The sequence below is a fragment of the Hordeum vulgare genome, chromosome 3H, assembly GCF_904849725.1.
Source record: "Hordeum vulgare subsp. vulgare chromosome 3H, MorexV3_pseudomolecules_assembly, whole genome shotgun sequence".
Lineage (NCBI taxonomy): Eukaryota > Viridiplantae > Streptophyta > Magnoliopsida > Poales > Poaceae > Hordeum > Hordeum vulgare.
Window position 1 is genome coordinate 44320138 of NC_058520.1, and position 18764 is coordinate 44338901.

Sequence of the window (18764 nt, forward strand, 5' to 3'; positions counted from 1 at the left end):
ATGAAGGACCCATAAGGCAAGAGGGCACACCCTGTTGCCTTATCGTCTCCGCGTGCATCATTAGGTCACCCGTAGAAGCTTCGAGGTCTTATTTTGGTCGAGAGAAAATCATCTAAAAGTTTGGTAGCATTTGGACTCTTTTTGGTACTGAATTCCTGAAAAGCCAGTGTCCACCCCTCCAGCTAGCGGACATCTTTTGAAGCATTTACAGCAATACTTCTATCCACTCCTTGGACCCACATAACAGATCGAGCCCAGAGCGACGTTTAGCTCTATATCATTCAAAAAAATTGGTAACTTTTTTGTCAAAGGCGGAGAGTGATATAGATCATATGGCAGAGAAAGAGAGGGAGATAGAGGGAGGGAGGGAGGGAGGGAGAGAGAGGGAGATAGTCTTTTACCGTTGGTGGTTTTTATTGCATTTTCCTTTGTGATACTTTAATCTTGTTGGTTTGTAAGACCATGCTTGTGTGTGACCTTACTTTATGTTGATTATCATGCTACTTATCAATCAGTTATTCTTGTTGCTATATATGGTCATTCACATGTTTGATTGGTGATGAGTGCTTGTTGTATTTCTTTCATATTCTTTTGTGCGCTCCACCAAGATGTATATGGCATGAAAGAGTCATCCCTTGATCTGAATGTTGTGCATTTGCATTCAAACGTGAATTTTAAATAATGCACACATTTAGGGAGAACTCTTTCTTATCACATACTTCGCAAAGCAACGATGTTATTTAATGATTATATCTTATGTTGAAGCTTTGATCTATATTGTGTCATCAATTGCCAAAAATATATCTTATGTTAAAGTGCAACTAATCCCCGAGTGGCTTTGGTAATTCATAACAACATATATATCATTGAACTAACATCCGTTCAAAGAATATTTTAGCAAAGTTCAATTAGGTATGGCAATGATATGTGAATGTGGACCCCTCAAATGCAAAGGACAAAGCATTGGCAAAAGCTCCAAGACTTTATATTTTTGGTTTAGTGATCCAAGATCACATTGATTCCATTGGGAATCTAATACTATAATAAGGGGATGAGGTTTTGATCATGAGTCATCTGCTCAATCTCTTAGACATATTGCTCCAAAATCCTGAGTTGCACCCTCACATTCCTATTTGTTCAAAACTCAACTATCATGGTCCCACTGATTTCATCTTGCCCAGACTCATCGAGATAAACTTCCCAAGCCACTGCCTAAACCCTAGAAACTTTGTCTCAGTGAAGTGTGTGTGTCAGCTTTGTGTAACCTATCGACGCCATCTTAGAATTTTTGAGTGGTTTCAATCAGTGTCACCGAAGTGTGGAAAGTGCTTAGGTCATCACTCATCGGTACCCCCACGCCGCCCGAGTTGATTCATATGGTCTCATCAAAAAGCTTAAAGTTTAGGACTTTGTACTGGTCTGTCTCATCGAGTGGTTTCACGCAGTCCCACCGAGTAGTGCATAAAGTTGTGTGATGGTTAGATGTTTGGTGATGGCTATATATACACTAGTGGGGACAGGGCCTATAGTCCCGGCCCGTAAGGGGCTTTAGTCCCAGTTCAACAACCGGGACCAAAGGGGTGGGACTAAAGGCCTAACCTTTAGTCCCGGCCCTGTTCCAAGCCGGGACCAAAGGTGCTCCACGTGGGCGCCTCGGAGCGCCCTCAGGGGCAGGCCCTTTAGTCTCGGGTCTTTACACGGACCGGGACTAAAGAGTTTCAGATTTTGTTTATTTTTGGGTTTTAGGGTTTTAGGGTTTAGGTGTTCGGGAGATTAACGTGATGCCTCGTTTGGTGTTCGGGAATTAGTTTTCATATAATTCTAAATAGAAATAATTATGCATATATATAAGATTAACTTATCTTACAAGCGAGCATATATATACAATTATATGGAGATCTGAATTATCGGGACTATAGCCCGTCTATTCGATTACATGGACCAACATCAGTAATGGCCCCTAGCTACACTAAATTGTCCTTTGTCATCTATAGCTTCCGTCCTCAGAAAGGTCGCAAGCTCCTCTGCAACAGCAATCGCGCGTTGCTCTGGTAGGGACTTCTCCCTCATGGCCGTGTACTATATAAGAAGAGGAGATGAATATGAATATCAATCATGATAACAAAGAATGACGGGTAAAAATAGAGGTGTGAATGTTCATTGCTTACGTCGAATCTGTGATCCTTGTGCTCAGAGGTAAACGTGCGAATGGTCTCGCAAACATAGTATCCGCATAGATGCGTCCCCTGTGGCTGCTGGTCGCACTTTACAAGAATAGAATATATATAATCAAAATAGTAATATAGCATCATAAATGTATTGAAAATAGAAGTATATCATACTACTACTTACCTGAGCCGCTCTAAAGGTCAGCTTCTCAGGCTCGATACCGGGAGTCACGCACTTGAACCACTTCCAAACCTTGTCCGACAAGGATAATGATTTGCTAAGTTTTTCATTAATTGATATATCAGAAATTCATTGAAAGAGACCGATAGAGCGAAGAATGATTGAAATTACCCTTGGAGCATGTCCTGCAGGCTTTGGAACTATTCCAAGGGTCTCGATAATGGGTCGAAGGCATCAACTCTTCCCTTATCAATTGGAATGTCCAACAGAATTCAATGGAAGTTGCACATGTATATATATATATATGTGTGTGTGTGTGTGTGTGTGTGTGTGTGTGTGTCAGTAACTTATCAATTACACTTATAAGTGAATGGACACAACAGAGTAAAGACCCTCACCAGAAGTTGTATGGAAACAGTATGTGATCACAGAAATTTTGATCTGTTAGAAACCTTAGAAGGTTTTCCTCCGTCTCCTTGGGTTGATCAGTTAGCGTCGCTATATGTATTTTATCTGGGTTAATAAACCCAATATTTAGGATGTTCCTATTTTTACAATCCAGAATCTTCATTCTGCATAATAGAGTACAAGCTATATATAGGCAATGAATTGAAATAACTAAACAAGTTATATGTAGACAACGAATTGAAAAACTTACAGACAATAGCAACTCATAAGCGATTTGTCGAGGGCGTCGGCATTGTACATCTGGAAGAGTTCATCAAAGTCGATATGGATTTCTTCGGGGCGGCCGTAGTACTCCCGTGGGACACTCACCACGATCATCGTTCTCCCATTCTTTGATTCACTTAAGTACCATGTATGCAAGTAACACATATTTGTTGGGAGATCATCTTTGCTGACCAAAGGCGCTCCCATGACAAACTGTGGCTTAGGGGCTACCACAACCTTGGGTAACCTGTCATCTTGGGAAGCCACAATGTCTTCAACCAGGATACCCCATTCATTCCCCCACTTCTTTGCTAATTCCAAATCTTGCCCCTGCACCAAAGGGGGACATTCTTGGGTAACACCCTGAGGGGTGGGATCGACTGTTTGGCCTGTTGTCCAAGCTGAGGAATGTCTGATCTTTTTTTGCTTGTAGTTGAACTTGATTTGCTCCCACTTGCACTTGCACGTGATCTGCTCTTTTTCACTTCCTTCTGCAATGTGCGTGTATAGTCATCAGGCTTATGGTGTAAGTCATACTGTGATGGAAGGGTTGTGAAGTATTTTGCATATGCTATTTGCTTCTCGGTGTATTCCGGGCGGGGCTCGGGTTCCTTCTTTTTCATCTGCGCATCATGATGTTCCTTTGCTATCGTGGCGTTTTCCTCGGGGGTACGATCATAAGGTCTGATGTGAAGATTAGCATGAGGTACCTTTGGGAGGGGCAACAGTTTGCGCTTTGGGGGGCTCCGTCGCTTAGAAATCATCGGCGGAGCGTTCTTGCTGGCACGCTTCCGCTTAGTATCCGGAGCGGGCGGCGGCAGAGACGGACGACCCAAGTCCGGCAGCGGTGATCGAGATGGACTCGTGTTGTGCTGGCCGACGTCATGTGGAGGGCTTGGAGGTGATGGAGGTGTAGGTGACCTGGGACGACTCGGAGGCGGTGTTGTCCTTGGGGCCGAGCCTGGAAGCTTGATGTAGTTCTTGTCCCATAGGATGACTCCACCCAGTACTTATCCGAGTGTCCTCTCATCTTCGGGTCCAGCTATGTTGAGCTTCATATCATGAAACCCCGCCATGATTTCATCCACCCCGACTTTAGCAAAGCCAGCTGGAATCTCACGGCCATGCCAGCGTGCATCAGGGCCAGAAGGTAAAGCTTGTCCGACGGCCACCTTCATGGATATGTTCTTGAATTTCTGATGGAGTTCACATGATGTTGACTCCTTGATTCCATCCACGGGGTAGCCGGGACCGCCCTCTATCATTCTTCGTGCATCGTCGGGCGGGGCCTCAGATTCAGCCATGCTGCTTTTCCGCTTAGATGGGGCGCCGGTTATATCAAGTGCAGGATCTTCTTGGCGCGCTACTCCTCTAAGCTCATCAATCTGCTTCTGTTCCTCGTTAATCCTGGCAAGCAACTGGTTGAACTTGTCATTCTCCTCATCCTACTGCCGCTTCTTTGCTCTCGCTCGGCTTCTGTAAGTGTCTTGGTATCTGGCAAACCCAAGCCACCACGGGTAAGAAGGACCGAAGCCTCGCGTTCGTCCTCCATGTTCGTCATTGCCGAGGACCAGTGTGAGCAAATCTTTCTCTCTATCTGCAGTGAACTTTCTTTTTCCCTCTTTAATTTCTTTCACTATCTTTTTCCAATTCTCCCTGGGTATCCTAAGACCGTCACAGCAGATGAGGTCCCCTGTTTCTTCGTCGTAAGAACCACCATGCGCAAGGAACCAATTTCTTGCTCTCAATTCCCACTCATCACGGAGTGGTTCACGTATGATGCCTTTAGCTAGCAGATCTTGCTCTTTCTTATCCCACTTTGGGATGGCAGTCTCATAGCCCCCTGGCCCCAGCTTGTGGTGATATTTCTTCTTGTCGGCATTTTTCTTGTTCTTTTCTGATAATGCCTGGGCATCTTCTGACTCCTTGTACTCTTGAAATGCCTTCCAGTGATTCGCCTGCTTGGCTAGATACCCCTCGAATACTAGCACTTTCTTTGTCTTCAGATAGTTTTTTCCATAGCTTCTTCTTCCAGCTACGGAACAGTTCGGCCATCTTCTTTAGAGTCCACTACTTGACTTTGGCCCTCATTTTGTCTGCGGCGTCTTCATTCTCACATTCTGGCAGGTTGAAATGTGACATGAGATCATTCCAAAGATTATCTTTGTACCTTTCGGCGACATAGTCACTATCGGCTGCCCCTTTGCACTTGTTCCACTCCCGAACGCTGATCAGGACGTGATCCCTAACGAGAACTCCGCATTGCTTCTTGAATGTGTCAGCAGCATTCTTAGGAAGCTTGGGTTCGCCCGTCGGCAATATCACCTCAAAGGTGTAATGCGTCCGTGCATCCAACTTTCTAGTCGGGCCTCGTTTCGTAGCTTTGCTCGATGTGGAGGCCTAAGAGGGAGAAACATTCGTCAAATGAATGTATATGTATACAATATAGAGCTATCTCCAATATTTTTCACATATTACAAGTGATTGTCGAACTTCATATGTATACCTCGCCGTACTTTACTATTTCTCCACCGGCTTCTCCATCAGTGGAGCTATCACCTTCTCCGTCATTGGACCTATCTCCTGCCCCACCGGCTTCATCTTCGTGTCGGTCGACCTCCATTCCATATACGGAGGGGTTTAGATATGACGGCGGAGATTTAGCTGGTTCAACGTCGGGGCCGTCTTTGATTATATCTCCGAGAAGTTCTTCCTCTTCGAGGTTCTTGATATGTGGATCCATAGTTTTGCAAAAAACGGACATTTGATTAACTAATAAACTAACAAACTATATAAGAGGGGTTGGAAACTTTGAAGTGTCGTTTTATATAGGAGGACCTTTAGTCCCGGGTCTTGGCTAGAACCTAAACTCTAAAATATGTCTAACGGATTCTCTTAACCTTTAAGGATTTAACAAAATGGCGACATTCTAGATGTGTAGAAAATGATCCTATTTTTCCTGATCTCATCTACCCTTCTATATGTCACATTGTCTAGTGTCAAAGGACTTTGTTGAACTTTGTACCAAAAATGAATTATTCTATCAGGAACTCCGTTCCAAAACAACTTTAGTCCCGGGTCGTGGCTCCATCTGGGACTCCTAGATTTCTGCATAGTATTCAAAGTAGGAGTACTTTTCCAATTTGAGCATTCAATAAGAAAAACTAAATCGTAAAATAAAGTAATATTCAAATTAGCATGCATTCAATTATAAGCAAAACTACATCATCTCTTTTGTCCGTACATCGTCGAATATTATCACTAATACTCCTCAAATACTATCATACATATAGCATCACTGACACAGCTAGAACCGTAGCGCCCGACGGGTATCGTCGCGGGCGGTGGACACACAAAGAGAAGGAACCATCACAGGATCATAGCTCCAGTGAGATCCCCGAAGAACCTGCCAGGTATGCTCGAACTTGCCCTCCAACGCAACCATGTAGCGACGGACGTGCTCATCCTCCTCGCTGACACGGTGACGTACCACCTCCGCGGTGTCCGGAAGCCTCGGCACCATCACTGGCCCACGCGACCGCCACCAAACAAGGATCGGGTCAACAACAGGCTGGCTCCTCACCAACCTACGCCCCCCGGAAGGTAGCACCTCCCAATACCAGCCAGGTGGAGCCCAGTCCCGGACATGGCCCCTCTGATCAAGCAGGTGTCCTCCGCCGAGTCGACGACGAGGATGCGGGATAGCCATCGTAAAATGAACTAAAAAAATAAACTAGTTCTATTAATTTTCTTGCTAAAAATAAACTATTAAGACTTAAGCATATACAATAGCAAAATTAAACTATTAACACTTAAGCATATACAATAGCAAAATTAGGCAATAATCTAAGAAACACTAATTAAGCATCTATATACGTAGAAATGTCTTCTTCTTCTTCTTTTTCTTCTTTCTTATTTTCTTCTCCGCTTCTTCTTCAACTTCTCTTCTTCTACTTCTCCTCTTCTTCTATTTTTCCTCTTCTCCTCCTCTCCTCCTCTTCTTATTCTCCTTTTTCTTCTTTTCTTCTCCTCCTCTTCTTATTTTCCTTTTTCCTAATCTTATTTTCCTATTTTTGTTCATCTTTCTTCTTCTTGTAACCCTAACCTAATTCTAAATATTACTAACCCTAACAATCTAGCACAAACCTAATAACAATAGGAATTAAATGACAAAAAAAAATCTTTTTCTTTTTCTCTTCCCTTTTTCTTCTTTTCTTCTCCTTTTTCTTCTTTTCTTCTCCTTTTTCTTCTTTCTTCTCCTTTTTCTTCCTTTCTTCTCCTTTTTCTTCCTTTCTTCTCCTTTTTCTTCCTTTCTTCTCCTTTTTCTTCATTTCTTCCCTTTTTCTTCTTTTCTTCTCCTTTTTCTTCTTTTCTTCTCCTTTTTCTTCTTTTCTTCTCCTTTTTCTTCCTTTCTTCTCCTTTTTCTTCATTTCTTCTCCTTTTTCTTCCTTTCTTCCCTTTTTCTTCTTTTCTTCTCCTTTTTCTTCCTTTCTTCCCTTTTTCTTCTTTTCTTCTCCTTTTTCTTATTTTCTTCTCCTTTTTCTTCTTTTCTTCTACCGGTCGGAGTGTTGGGGAGGAGGGGGCGGGGGGCTTACCGGCCGGAGGCGTCGACGACGGCGAGGAGGACGGCAGGCGGCGGCGAGGAGGACGACGGCGACGGCGAGGAGAACGGCAGGCGGCGGCGAGGAGGACGGCGGGCAGCCTGACGGCGTCGTCGAGTTCGTCGGTGTGCCGCGCCGGGCAGGAGAACGAGGAAGGAGAGAACAAAATGCGATTTGGGTTGGAAATTTTCTAACTCCCTCTTATATAGGTGGATCTTTAGTCCCGGTTCGGGGCTCGAACCGGGACTAAAGACACCCTTTAGTCCCGGGTGGAGCCACGACCCGGGACTAAAGACCCTTTTTCGGCAGACCAAAAGGCGGGAAGCAGGGGCCTTTAGTCCCGGGTCGGGGCTCGAGCCGGGACTAAAGACACCCTTTAATCCCGGGTCGTGGCTCCACCCGGGACTAAAGCCCCTCCGCTGGCTGCACGATAAGTTTAGTCCCACCTCGCCCAGCGAGGGGGACTAACACTAGTTTATAAACCCTGTCGCATCATCTCCATCGAGCTCCTCTCTAAAGCAGGCTTACGAGCCTAAACTCAGTGTAAATTTGACAAAACTATGATAATGAAAAGTGTTTGAAATTGAATAAAAAATTCAAAACTATTTTATGTTTTCAAAAAGTAATTATTTTGACTATCCAAACTATTAACTATTTTGTTATTTTCAATTAAAAACTATGTTTATTAAAATTCTTTTTGCATATTTGAGAATTTGACAAAACTATGATAATGAAAAGTGTTTGAAATTGAATAAATAATTCAAAACTATTTTCTATTTTCAAAAAGTAATTATTTTGACTATCCAAACTATTAACTATTTTGTTATTTTCAATTAAAAACTATGTTTATTAAAATTATTTTTGCATATTTGAGAATTTGACAAAACTATGATAATGAAAAGTGTTTGAAATTGAATAAATAATTCAAAACTATTTTCTATTTCCAAAAGTAATTATTTTGACTATCCAAACTACTAACTATTTTGTTATTTTCAATTAAAAACTATTTTTTTTTGAGCTAGTTGACCCTGAAATTGAAAAGCACTACAAATGAACTCTGAAAATGTTGAAAGTTGGCATGCTATCATCATTTCACCCACATAGCATGTGTTAAAAAGTTGAGAGGGCTACGACAAAAACTGGATGCACTTCGTGTACAAAACGGACAATCTCTCTCGAAGTATCAGGGTTTCGAACGAGAACTCATCTCTTACAAAGGGATTTCATTTTTTTGAACTTATTTGAACTCCATACTTTTTGTGTGTTCAAAATGCACCATTCAAAGGCACATCACAAAATTTCAACAATTTCTGACTTCATTTGGTATTCTTCGTGCATTTACTTATTTTTTTGAGCTAGTTGACCCTGAAATTGAAAAGCACTACAAATGAACTCTGAAAATGTTGAAAGTTGGCATGCTATCATCATTTCACCCACATAGCATGTGTTAAAAAGTTGAAAGGGATACGACAAAAACTGGATGCACTTCGTGTACAAAACGGACAATCTCTCTCGAAGTATCACGGTTTCGAACGAGAACTCATCTCTTACAAAGGGATTTCATTTTTTTGAACTTATTTGAACTCCATACTTTTTGTGTGTTCAAAATGCACCATTCAAAGGCACATCACAAAATTTCAACAATTTCTGACTTCATTTGGTATTCTTCGTGCATTTACTTATTTTTTTTGAGCTAGTTGACCCTGAAATTGAAAAGCACTACAAATGAACTCTGAAAATGTTGAAAGTTGGCATGCTATCATCATTTCACCCACATAGCATGTGTTAAAAAGTTGAAAGGGATACGACAAAAACTGGATGCACTTCGTGTACAAAACGGACAATCTCTCTCGAAGTATCACGGTTTCGAACGAGAACTCATCTCTTACAAAGGGATTTCATTTTTTTGAACTTATTTGAACTCCATAGTTTTTGTGTGTTCAAAATGCACCATTCAAAGGCACATCACAAAATTTCAACAATTTCTGACTTCATTTGGTATTCTTCGTGCATTTACTTATTTTTTTTGAGCTCGTTGACCCTGAAATTGAAAAGCACTACAAATGAACTCTGAAAATGTTGAAAGTTGGCATGCTATCATCATTTCACCCACATAGCATGTGTTAAAAAGTTGAGAGGGCTACGACAAAAACTGGATGCACTTCGTGTACAAAACGGACAAGCTCTCTCAAAGTATCAAGGTTTCGAACGAGAACTCATCTCTTACAAAGGGATTTCATTTTTTTGAACTTATTTGAACTCCATACTTTTTATGTGTTCAAAATGCACCATTCAAAGGCACATTACAAAATTTCAACAATTTCTGACTTCATTTGGTATTCTTCGTGCATTTACTTATTTTTTTTGAGCTAATTGACCCTGAAATTGAAAAGCACTACAAATGAACTCTGAAAATGTTGAAAGTTGGCATGCTATCATCATTTCACCCACATAGCATGTGTTAAAAAGTTGAGAGTGCTACGACAAAAACTGGATGCACTTCGTGTACAAAACGGACAATCTTTCTCGAAGTATTAGGGTTTCGAACGAGAACTCATCTCTTACAAAGGGATTTCATTTTTTGAACTTATTTGAACTCCATACTTTTTGTGTGTTCAAAATGCACCATTCAAAGGCACATCACAAAATTTCAACAATTTCTGACTTAATTTGGTATTTTTCGTGCATTTACTTATTTTTTTTGAGCTAGTTGACCCTAAAATTGAAAAGCACTACAAATGAACTCTGAAAATGTTGAAAGTTGGCATGCTATCATCATTTCACCCACATAGCATGTGTTAAAAAGTTGAGAGGGCTACGACAAAAACTGGATGCACTTCCTGTACAAAACGGACAATCTCTCTCGAAGTATCAGCGTTTCGAACGAGAACTCATCTCTTACAAAGGTTTATTAAAATTCTTTTTGCATATTTGAGAATTTGAAAAAACTATGAAAATGAAAAGTGTTTGAAATTTAGTACATTCCATACATGCATTACATAAAAGTTTTAATACATTATTACATTATTGCACCAATATTCCTATCTATTATTTTTGTTTTCTTCTGGGTCGTAGCCATGGAGAATCTTCATCATTCAGTAGGATGCTTGGGTCAGTTTTCAATTTGAAGGGCGGAATTTCATGAAACTTATTATAATCTTCTGACAAGTCTGTCTTGTCATCTACTCCCACGATGTTTCTTTTCCCTGAAAGAACTATGTGGCTTTTTGGCTCATGGGACGATATCTTCTTTTGCTGATTTCTTTTTCTCGTTTTTGTAGACATGTCCTTCACATAGAAAACCTGAGCGACATCATTGGCTAGGACAAATGGTTCGTCCATGTACGCAAGATTGTTGAGATCCACTGTTGTCATGCCGTACTTTTGGTCTACAACTACCCCGCCTCCTGTCAGCTTCACCCATTTGCACCGAAACAAAGGGATGTTAAAAGTAGGTCCATAGTCAAGTTCCCATATCTCCTCTATGTACCCGTAATATGTTTCCATACAGTGCCCATTCTCGTCTGTTGCATCAAAGCGGACACCACTATTTTGGTTGGTGATCTTTTTATCTTGGGCAACTGTGTAAAATGTATTCCCATTTATCTCATACCCTTGGAAAGTACATATAGTCGAAGATGGTGGCCTGGCCAAACAGTACAACTGATCTCCAACGGTGTCGTCATTCATGAGATGTGTCTGCAACCAACTGCCGAAAGTCTTGTCGTGTTCCCCTTTAATCCAAGAGTCAGCCTTCCCCAGGTTTTCGGAGCTTAGAATATTCTTGTGTCTCACGATATACGGAGCCACCACGGTGGAATTGTGTAGAACTGTGTAGTGTGCTTGAGAGAAAGAATGCTCGTCCACACATACTTTTGCTTTCCTTCCTAGTGTGCCTTTTCCTGTCAGCCTACCCTCATACCGAGATTCAGGAACACCAATTGGCTTAAGGTCAGGAAGAAAGTCCACACAAAACTCAATGACCTCCTTTGTTCCATAGCCCTTGGAGATGCTTCCTTCTGGCCTAGCACGGTTACAAACATATTTCTTTAAGACTCCCATGAACCTCTCGAAGGGGAACATATTGTGTAGAAACACAGGACCGAGAATTCTAATCTCTTCTACTAGGTGAACTAGGAGGTGTGTCATTATATTGAAGAAGGATGGCAGGAACAACAACTCAAAGCTGACCGGACATTGGACCACATCAATCTGTAACCCTGATAGACTTTCTCGATCGATTACCTTCTGAGAAATTGCATTGAGGAATGCACATACCTTCACAATTGCCAGGCGAACATTTTCTGGTAGAATTCCCCTCAATGCACCCGGAAGCAATTGCGTCATAAGCACGTGGCAGTCATGAGACTTTAGGTTTTGGAATTTTTTGTCTTTCATATTTACGATTCCCTTTATATTCGACGAGAAGCCAGTCGGGACCTTGATACTGGAAAGGACTTCAAAGAAGATTTCCTTCTCTTCCTTAGTAAGAGCGTAGCTGGCATGCCCTTGAAACTGCCCTGGATGCATGCCATCTCTTCCTTTATGACGTTCCTAGTCCTCCCGTGCTTCCGGTGTATCTTTTGACTTCCCATACAAGCCCAGGAAGCCTAGAATATTCACGCAGAGATTCTTCGTCAGGTGCATCACGTCGATTGCCGAGCGGACCTCATGGACTTCCCAGTAGGGTAGCTCCCAAAATATAGATTTCTTCTTCCACATGGGTACGCGCTTATCAGGGCCGTTAGGAACAGGTTGGCTGCCAGGACCCTTTCCAAAGATTACTTTTAAATCTTTGACCATATCAAATACTTCAGCACCGGTACGGATGACAGGCTTCCCCCGGGGTTCTGCCTTGCCATTGAAATGCTTGCCTTTTTTCTTTAAGGGATGCTTGGGCGGAAAAAAACGACGATTGTACGGGTACACATTCTTCCTACATTTGTCCAGATATATACTTTCTGTCTGATCCAAACAGTGCGTGCATGCATTGTATCCCTTGTTTGACTGTCCTGAAATGTTACTAAGAGCAGGCCAATCATTGATGGTTACGAAAAGCAACGCTCGAAGGTCAAATTCCTCTTGTTTGTGCTCGTCCCACACACGTACACCTGGTTAGGCCCACAGATGTAAAAGTTCATCAACTAATGGCCTTAGGTACACATCAATATCGTTGCCGGGTTGCTTTGGACCTTGGATAAGCACTGGCATCATAATGAACTTCCGCTTCATGCACAACCAAGGAGGAAGGTTGTAGATACATAGAGTAACGGGCCAGGTGCTGTGACTGCAACTCTGCTCCCCAAAAGGATTCATGCCATCTGTACTCACACCTAACCATAAGTTCCTTGCGTCAGCTGCAAATCTCGGGAATTCTCTCTCGATTTTTCTCCACTGCCGACCATCAGCGGTGTGCTTCAACTTATCGTCTTTCATACGATCTTCCATGTGCCATCGCAACAACTTCGCATGATCTTTATTTCTGAACAGACGTTTCAACCGTGGTATTATACGAGCATACCACATCACCTTGGCAGGAATCCTCTTCCTGGGTGGCTTGCCCTCAATATCACCAGGGTCATCTTTTCTGATCTTATACCGCAATGCAGTGCATACCGGGCATTTATCCATATTCTCATACTTCTCACCGCGGTAGAGGATGCAGTCATTAGGGCATGCATGTATCTTCTGCACGTCTAATCCTAGAGGGCAGACAAGCTTCTTTGCTTCGTACGTGCTGGCGGGCAATTCGTTCTTTCTTGGAAGCATCTTCTTGATCAGTACCTGCAACTTTTCGAATGACGAGTCAGTCACACCGGTCTCTGCCTTCCACTTCAGCAATTCCAGTGTGCTACCCAGATTCTTCTGGCCATCTTCACAAGTTGGGTACAACAATTTGTTGTGGTCCTGTAACATGTGCTCGAACTGCAACCTCTCCTTTTCTGTGTCGCAACCTCGCCGTGCATCAGAAATGACCCGGCCAAGATCATCAGCGGGCTCATCTGGTTCCCGTTCTTCATCCTGATCTTCTTCTTCATTGTCTTCCATTGCGGTATCAGCATACTCAGGGAACATAGATCGGTAGTTGTCATCATCGTTCTCTTCTTCTTCATCGTCGTCTTCCATCATAACCCCTCTTTCTCCATGCTTGGTCCAAACATTATAGCCCGACATAAAACCGGACCGAAGCAGGTGGCTCTGAATGACTCTTGAGGAAGTGTAATCCTTCTCATTCCGACATTCAACACATGGACAAAACATAAAGCCACCACCATGCTTGTTCGCATCGGCTGCATCTCGAAAAGAATGCACGCCTTCTCTGTAAGCGGTTGTGCGTCGATCACCGTACATCCATGGATGGCTCATCTGCGTTATACGACAGTATATCAAATACAACCACAATCCTAAAAATTAGTACCGCACGGTCTAAACGAGGAAATATAGTTGCTAACCTTTTAGAATAAGTAGAAATAAAGAGGAAGAGGTTTAAGCGTGGCTCAGGCATCTCATATCGTAGTTGTGTTCGGTGAACTGAAGCGGCATCGCTCTAACACACATTTCAACAAACACCTCTAGTGCATAAAAAAATGGAGAGCTAGCACACACCCACACTCTTCCATCCAAGAAAAATGCAAGGAAGAGGGGAGAGGGGGGCTGTGCTATATATAGGCAGAGGACTTTAGTCCCGGTTTGAGACACAAACCGGGACTAAAGGTGGCGCACATGCGGGCTGCACACCGCGTAGCCCTTTAGTCCCGGTTTGGGACACAAACCGGGACTAAAGGCTCCTTACGGGCCGGGACCAAAGCCTCGTGGGAGGCATTGCGATTTGGGGCGACGTGGCCGGGCCTTTAATCCCGGCCCAGAGGCAGGCCGGGACTAAACGGTCCAGGCCAAAGGCCCGTTTTCCACTAGTGATACCTCATCAATTTCACCTACTTTCACGAAGAGCAACTAGGACGAAACTACCACTTCCCATATCCATTTTCTAAGAGAGAACCACCTACACTTGGGTTGAAATCAAGGGGATTCCACTCCAACTTTTGATCCTTGATTTCTAGCCCCCTCAAGTTTCTTTCCACTCCAATTATTCTACTACTACCATGCCAAATCTGTGAGAGAGTTATTGAGTGTTGAGGAGACTATCTTTGAAGCACAAGAGCAAGGAGTTCATCATCAACTTCTATTACCTTTTGGAGAGTAGTGTCTCCTAGATTGGTTTCGTGTCACTTGGGAGCCTTCAAATCTTGCGGAATTGAACCACGGAGTTTGTAAGGGTAAGGAGATTGTCTACTTTGTGAAGATCTACCCCGAGTTAGTCTAGTCCTTCGTAGACAAAACCCATGATTGTATAGACAACGTTGATTCTTCGTGGACCCTTCGTGGGTGAAGTCCTCTGTGCACTCGCACAATCATTACCCTGTGTGGGTTGAAGTTTTCATTGACGTGGACGTACGATAGCACCATGTACCGAAACCATGCCAAAGATCATGGTATCTTCACTACGTTTGATTTCTCCGATCCCTCCTTTACGTTCATATGTAATGTCATTACTTTCCACTTCCTAGTATCTAGACTTGCATGTGTAGGGTGTTGCTTGACTTGTGTGAATTGCTAAAACTTGCCAAGGACAAACAATGAAAAAGATGCGGTTTTTATTTGGTCAATTAGTCTAATCACCCCCCCTCTAGACCTACTTATGATCCTACAACGAATGCATGTGTTCGTGAAACCACGAATGCACAAGTTGGTAAAATAGCATGCTCTTTTGCTTCATTTCTACAAATCCCCGCACTTGTGGCCAATCACCCGTCACACAACAATCCATCTTCCCTCACCATGTACCCTGGCATCGTGTGTGCTCATGTTAAACAAGGAGAAAGTAAAAAAAATCTCAATGACATTTGGCTGAACACTTGTCTGGTGTGGGATGCAAACACAAAAATTAGGCAGCGGATAGAGTGGTATAGCGGTGGCAGCGGCCTTGGATGGTGCAGATACAATGCAAGAGTGAAGGGGGTGGAGTGATGGTAAGGGCCCGAGGAGAAGGGTTTTTTGATGGGTGAGGTGTGTGGAAGTATGACATGTGTGGACTCACCAAACCAACCATGAGTTTGTTCACGGTTTGGGAGAATTCAGATGTATGTGTCGGTCTGTGGATGTAGTGTTCAAACCGCGTTGTAGATATATATTTAGGGGTGTTCGGGTTTGGGAGAATTCAAACATGTTCGAACCGTGTTGTACATATATTTAGGAGTGTTTTGGTTTGTGAGAATTCAAACACAGGGATCGGACCGGAGACGTAGTATTCGAACCACACTGTACATATATTTAGGGGTGTTTTAATACCCATAGACGCCAAGCCCAGTGGGATTGAAGGAAGCACTGGCACGACAATTTCGCGTGATGGAAATGGACGAACAGTCCAGCACTAATTTTTGCGGCTGGCCATACCTTCCCCAAATATACGTGGTCCTCAACCCTCGTAGATCTGGTCCCTCAAAGGTTTCTTTTGCACAGGAAATGGAAAGAATGGCAAAAGAAAGCAATACCAAAACACACTGTACGTACGTCGTGCCATTGATCGGAAAAGAACGTTAGTTCATGCAACGTGAACCCATGGAAAATCTTGAGCAAATGGTCAATTAACCTTCCAAACTAACTCTTCTCTCCCTCTAATTTTCAGTGAAGACGGGGCCCCTCATCCCTCAATTACCAATCATAATCTTACACATCAGTTTGTACGTAAAATCTTTATGTAAGCTTTTGTAGATGTAACATTACTCATTAATCTAGAGCTACAAAAATGCTAGACCTACAAAAACTTACAAAGGTTTACTTAACCTTCCAAACTAACTCTTCTCTCCCCCTGATTTTCAGTGGGGATGGGGTCCCTCATCTCTCAATTACCAATCATAATCTTACACATCAATTTATACGTATTGCATTACTCCACAAAGAAACAGGGCCAAATAAGTGGTATACGCTCAACTAGTGAAATCACAGAGAAACAAGATTTTGCATTTCATCATCACTAAGCTACGTACCAATACCATAGTTCCATCAGTTTCAGTTCTACGCTTAGCATCATCAACAGACTGCAGTCGCGGATACAAAACACACGGATTAACATGAGTATCTTCACCACCATCCTCACACTGACTCTCGTAACCACCATTTCTCCTGAACGAACCTAACTAACAAAATGCTTATCGCTAGCTCTGACCGATTGATAAGACCGCTTGGAAAGCTCTCAAAAAGATAAACCATGGAGGATGGATAGATGGATGGATGGACGCAGTAGTAAGACTAACAAGCTAACCGTCAACTGAACATAACCTGAAGAAGGAAAGAAAATGCTAGATTGATTAGAGCTTAGCCGTCGTCATCCGTGATCTTGGCGATGCGCGCGCCGGCCGGTGAGGAGGTTGACGGAGACTCTAGATGGACAGGTCCGGCCACCCCATGCCCCAGAAGCCCTCCGGCAGCGCCTGCGACACGACCGGCCCCTGCTGCTGCAGAGCAGGGACGTGCGCATGGGCCATCGCCATCCCCGCGCCGGCACCGCCAAACATGAAGCTGGTGGCGAAGTTGGGCAGCAGAGGGGCGGGCGGCGCGAGCAGGGAGCTGAAGCTGCCGCCGAGGTCGAGCAGGCGGCGGTCGGGGTCCACCACCGGAAGGGCCGACGGCAGGAAGGTGACCTCGTACTGCTGCGGCTGCTGCTGCTGCGGCCGCGGGAGAAGCGGCAGCGCGAGCGCCGCGGGCGCGGAGACCGAGAGCGGGACGACCGGCGCGGCCTGAGAGGAGGAGGCGGCGTGGTGGGAGTGGGAGTGGGAGGGGCGCTTGCGGCGGACGCCGGCGGGGCTGCCGTTGGGCTTGCGCGTGCCGCCGCCGACGGGCACGTTGCGGAGCGCGCCCCCGCGGGTCCAGTAGCGGCGGCAGCCCTTGCAGAAGTGGCGCGGCTGCGAGAGGTTGTAGTTGTTGTAGTAGCAGAACTTGGTGTCGGTGGACTCGCAGCGCGGGCACGGCCACTGCGCCACCCTCTCCGGCTCCCCGACCCTCCTCGCCCCGCCGGACGCCGCCGTGGGCGCCAACGCCCTGACCACCATCTCCTCCCCCTCCAGCTGATCCATGGCCGTAATGCAAACCATCGCTCCAAGAACGAAACCTGAACGACCTAATCAATCGAGCTCTCGCTTGCTGGTAAGCTTGCAGGACGATCGAAGCCGCGGGACGGTTTGCCAATATGTAGCGGGGGGAGCAGGAAGAAGACAATGGAAGTGGTGGCCGGGTGGGGTGGCAGGGCGAGCTGACAGGCAGAGGTCAGGGAGGAGGGGCAGTTTGAATAGGAGTAGGGGTTTGAGACTTCTATTCCGGGGAAACGGACAAGGGCGCAGCAGCGGCGAGGGAAAAAGGCTGTGCTTTGTCCCGGACGGCCGGTCCGTTGCTCGCCCTGCCGTGCCGACCGCCGGTGCTCACCCGCTCAGAGAGACTCCAGTCAAAGACGAGAGAGGTGGCACTACTGCCATCTGGTTGCTGCTGCTGCTGCTGCATGCAGCGGCTGGGCATCTTGCTGCAGCCCTGACCTATGTATCTGACCCTCCCTGCGCCGTTTGATTCCCTCCCCTATCTATCTCTCTCTCTCTCTCTATCCTCTCTTCTGCGTGGTTTGCTATGGCCTATGGGGACCGTGCATTGCCAAGCAGCCCGTAGGAGTATGCAGGACAAATTAACGTTGAGCATTCCAGCACATACACGAAACATCTGGTTACTCCTTTTGTATGGTTATTTTTAACTCTACTCTTGTCTTCTTTAAAAAAAAAAATCCTCCCGGCGATGTATACGCTTGTGTAAATTGCACATTCATGAATCTGCATGGTGAGTTTTTCTTCTTGACTGTTGGTGAACTTTCGTTGCAGCAGCACGGAGCGATGAATCTAGACCGATGTTGATTTGTACATGGGGCTAGATCGGTGCTACTCGTAGCTGTAACTGTGTAGTAGCAACGCTAGCTCTGTTGACTATCAAGAGTGGTGCAATGCAACGGTCTGCGTCAAACCGGTCAGGTCAGGTGAGTCACACGCTGCGAAAATGCGCGACGCCTCCTCATGTTTTTTGCCGTCATAAAAAAGGAATCGAATA

General features: G+C 44.5%; 1 protein-coding gene across 1 annotated transcript; it reads right to left on the reverse strand.

Moving 5' to 3' along the window:
• Window positions 1-16622: 16622 nt before the first annotated feature.
• LOC123439481 (dof zinc finger protein DOF3.1-like) lies at window positions 16623-17755 on the reverse strand. Its single transcript, XM_045116192.1, has one exon. It carries the CDS (start codon window positions 17753-17755, stop codon window positions 17063-17065), a length of 693 nt encoding a protein of 230 aa, XP_044972127.1. The 3' UTR covers window positions 16623-17062.
• Between the last annotated feature and the right edge of the window lie 1009 nt (window positions 17756-18764).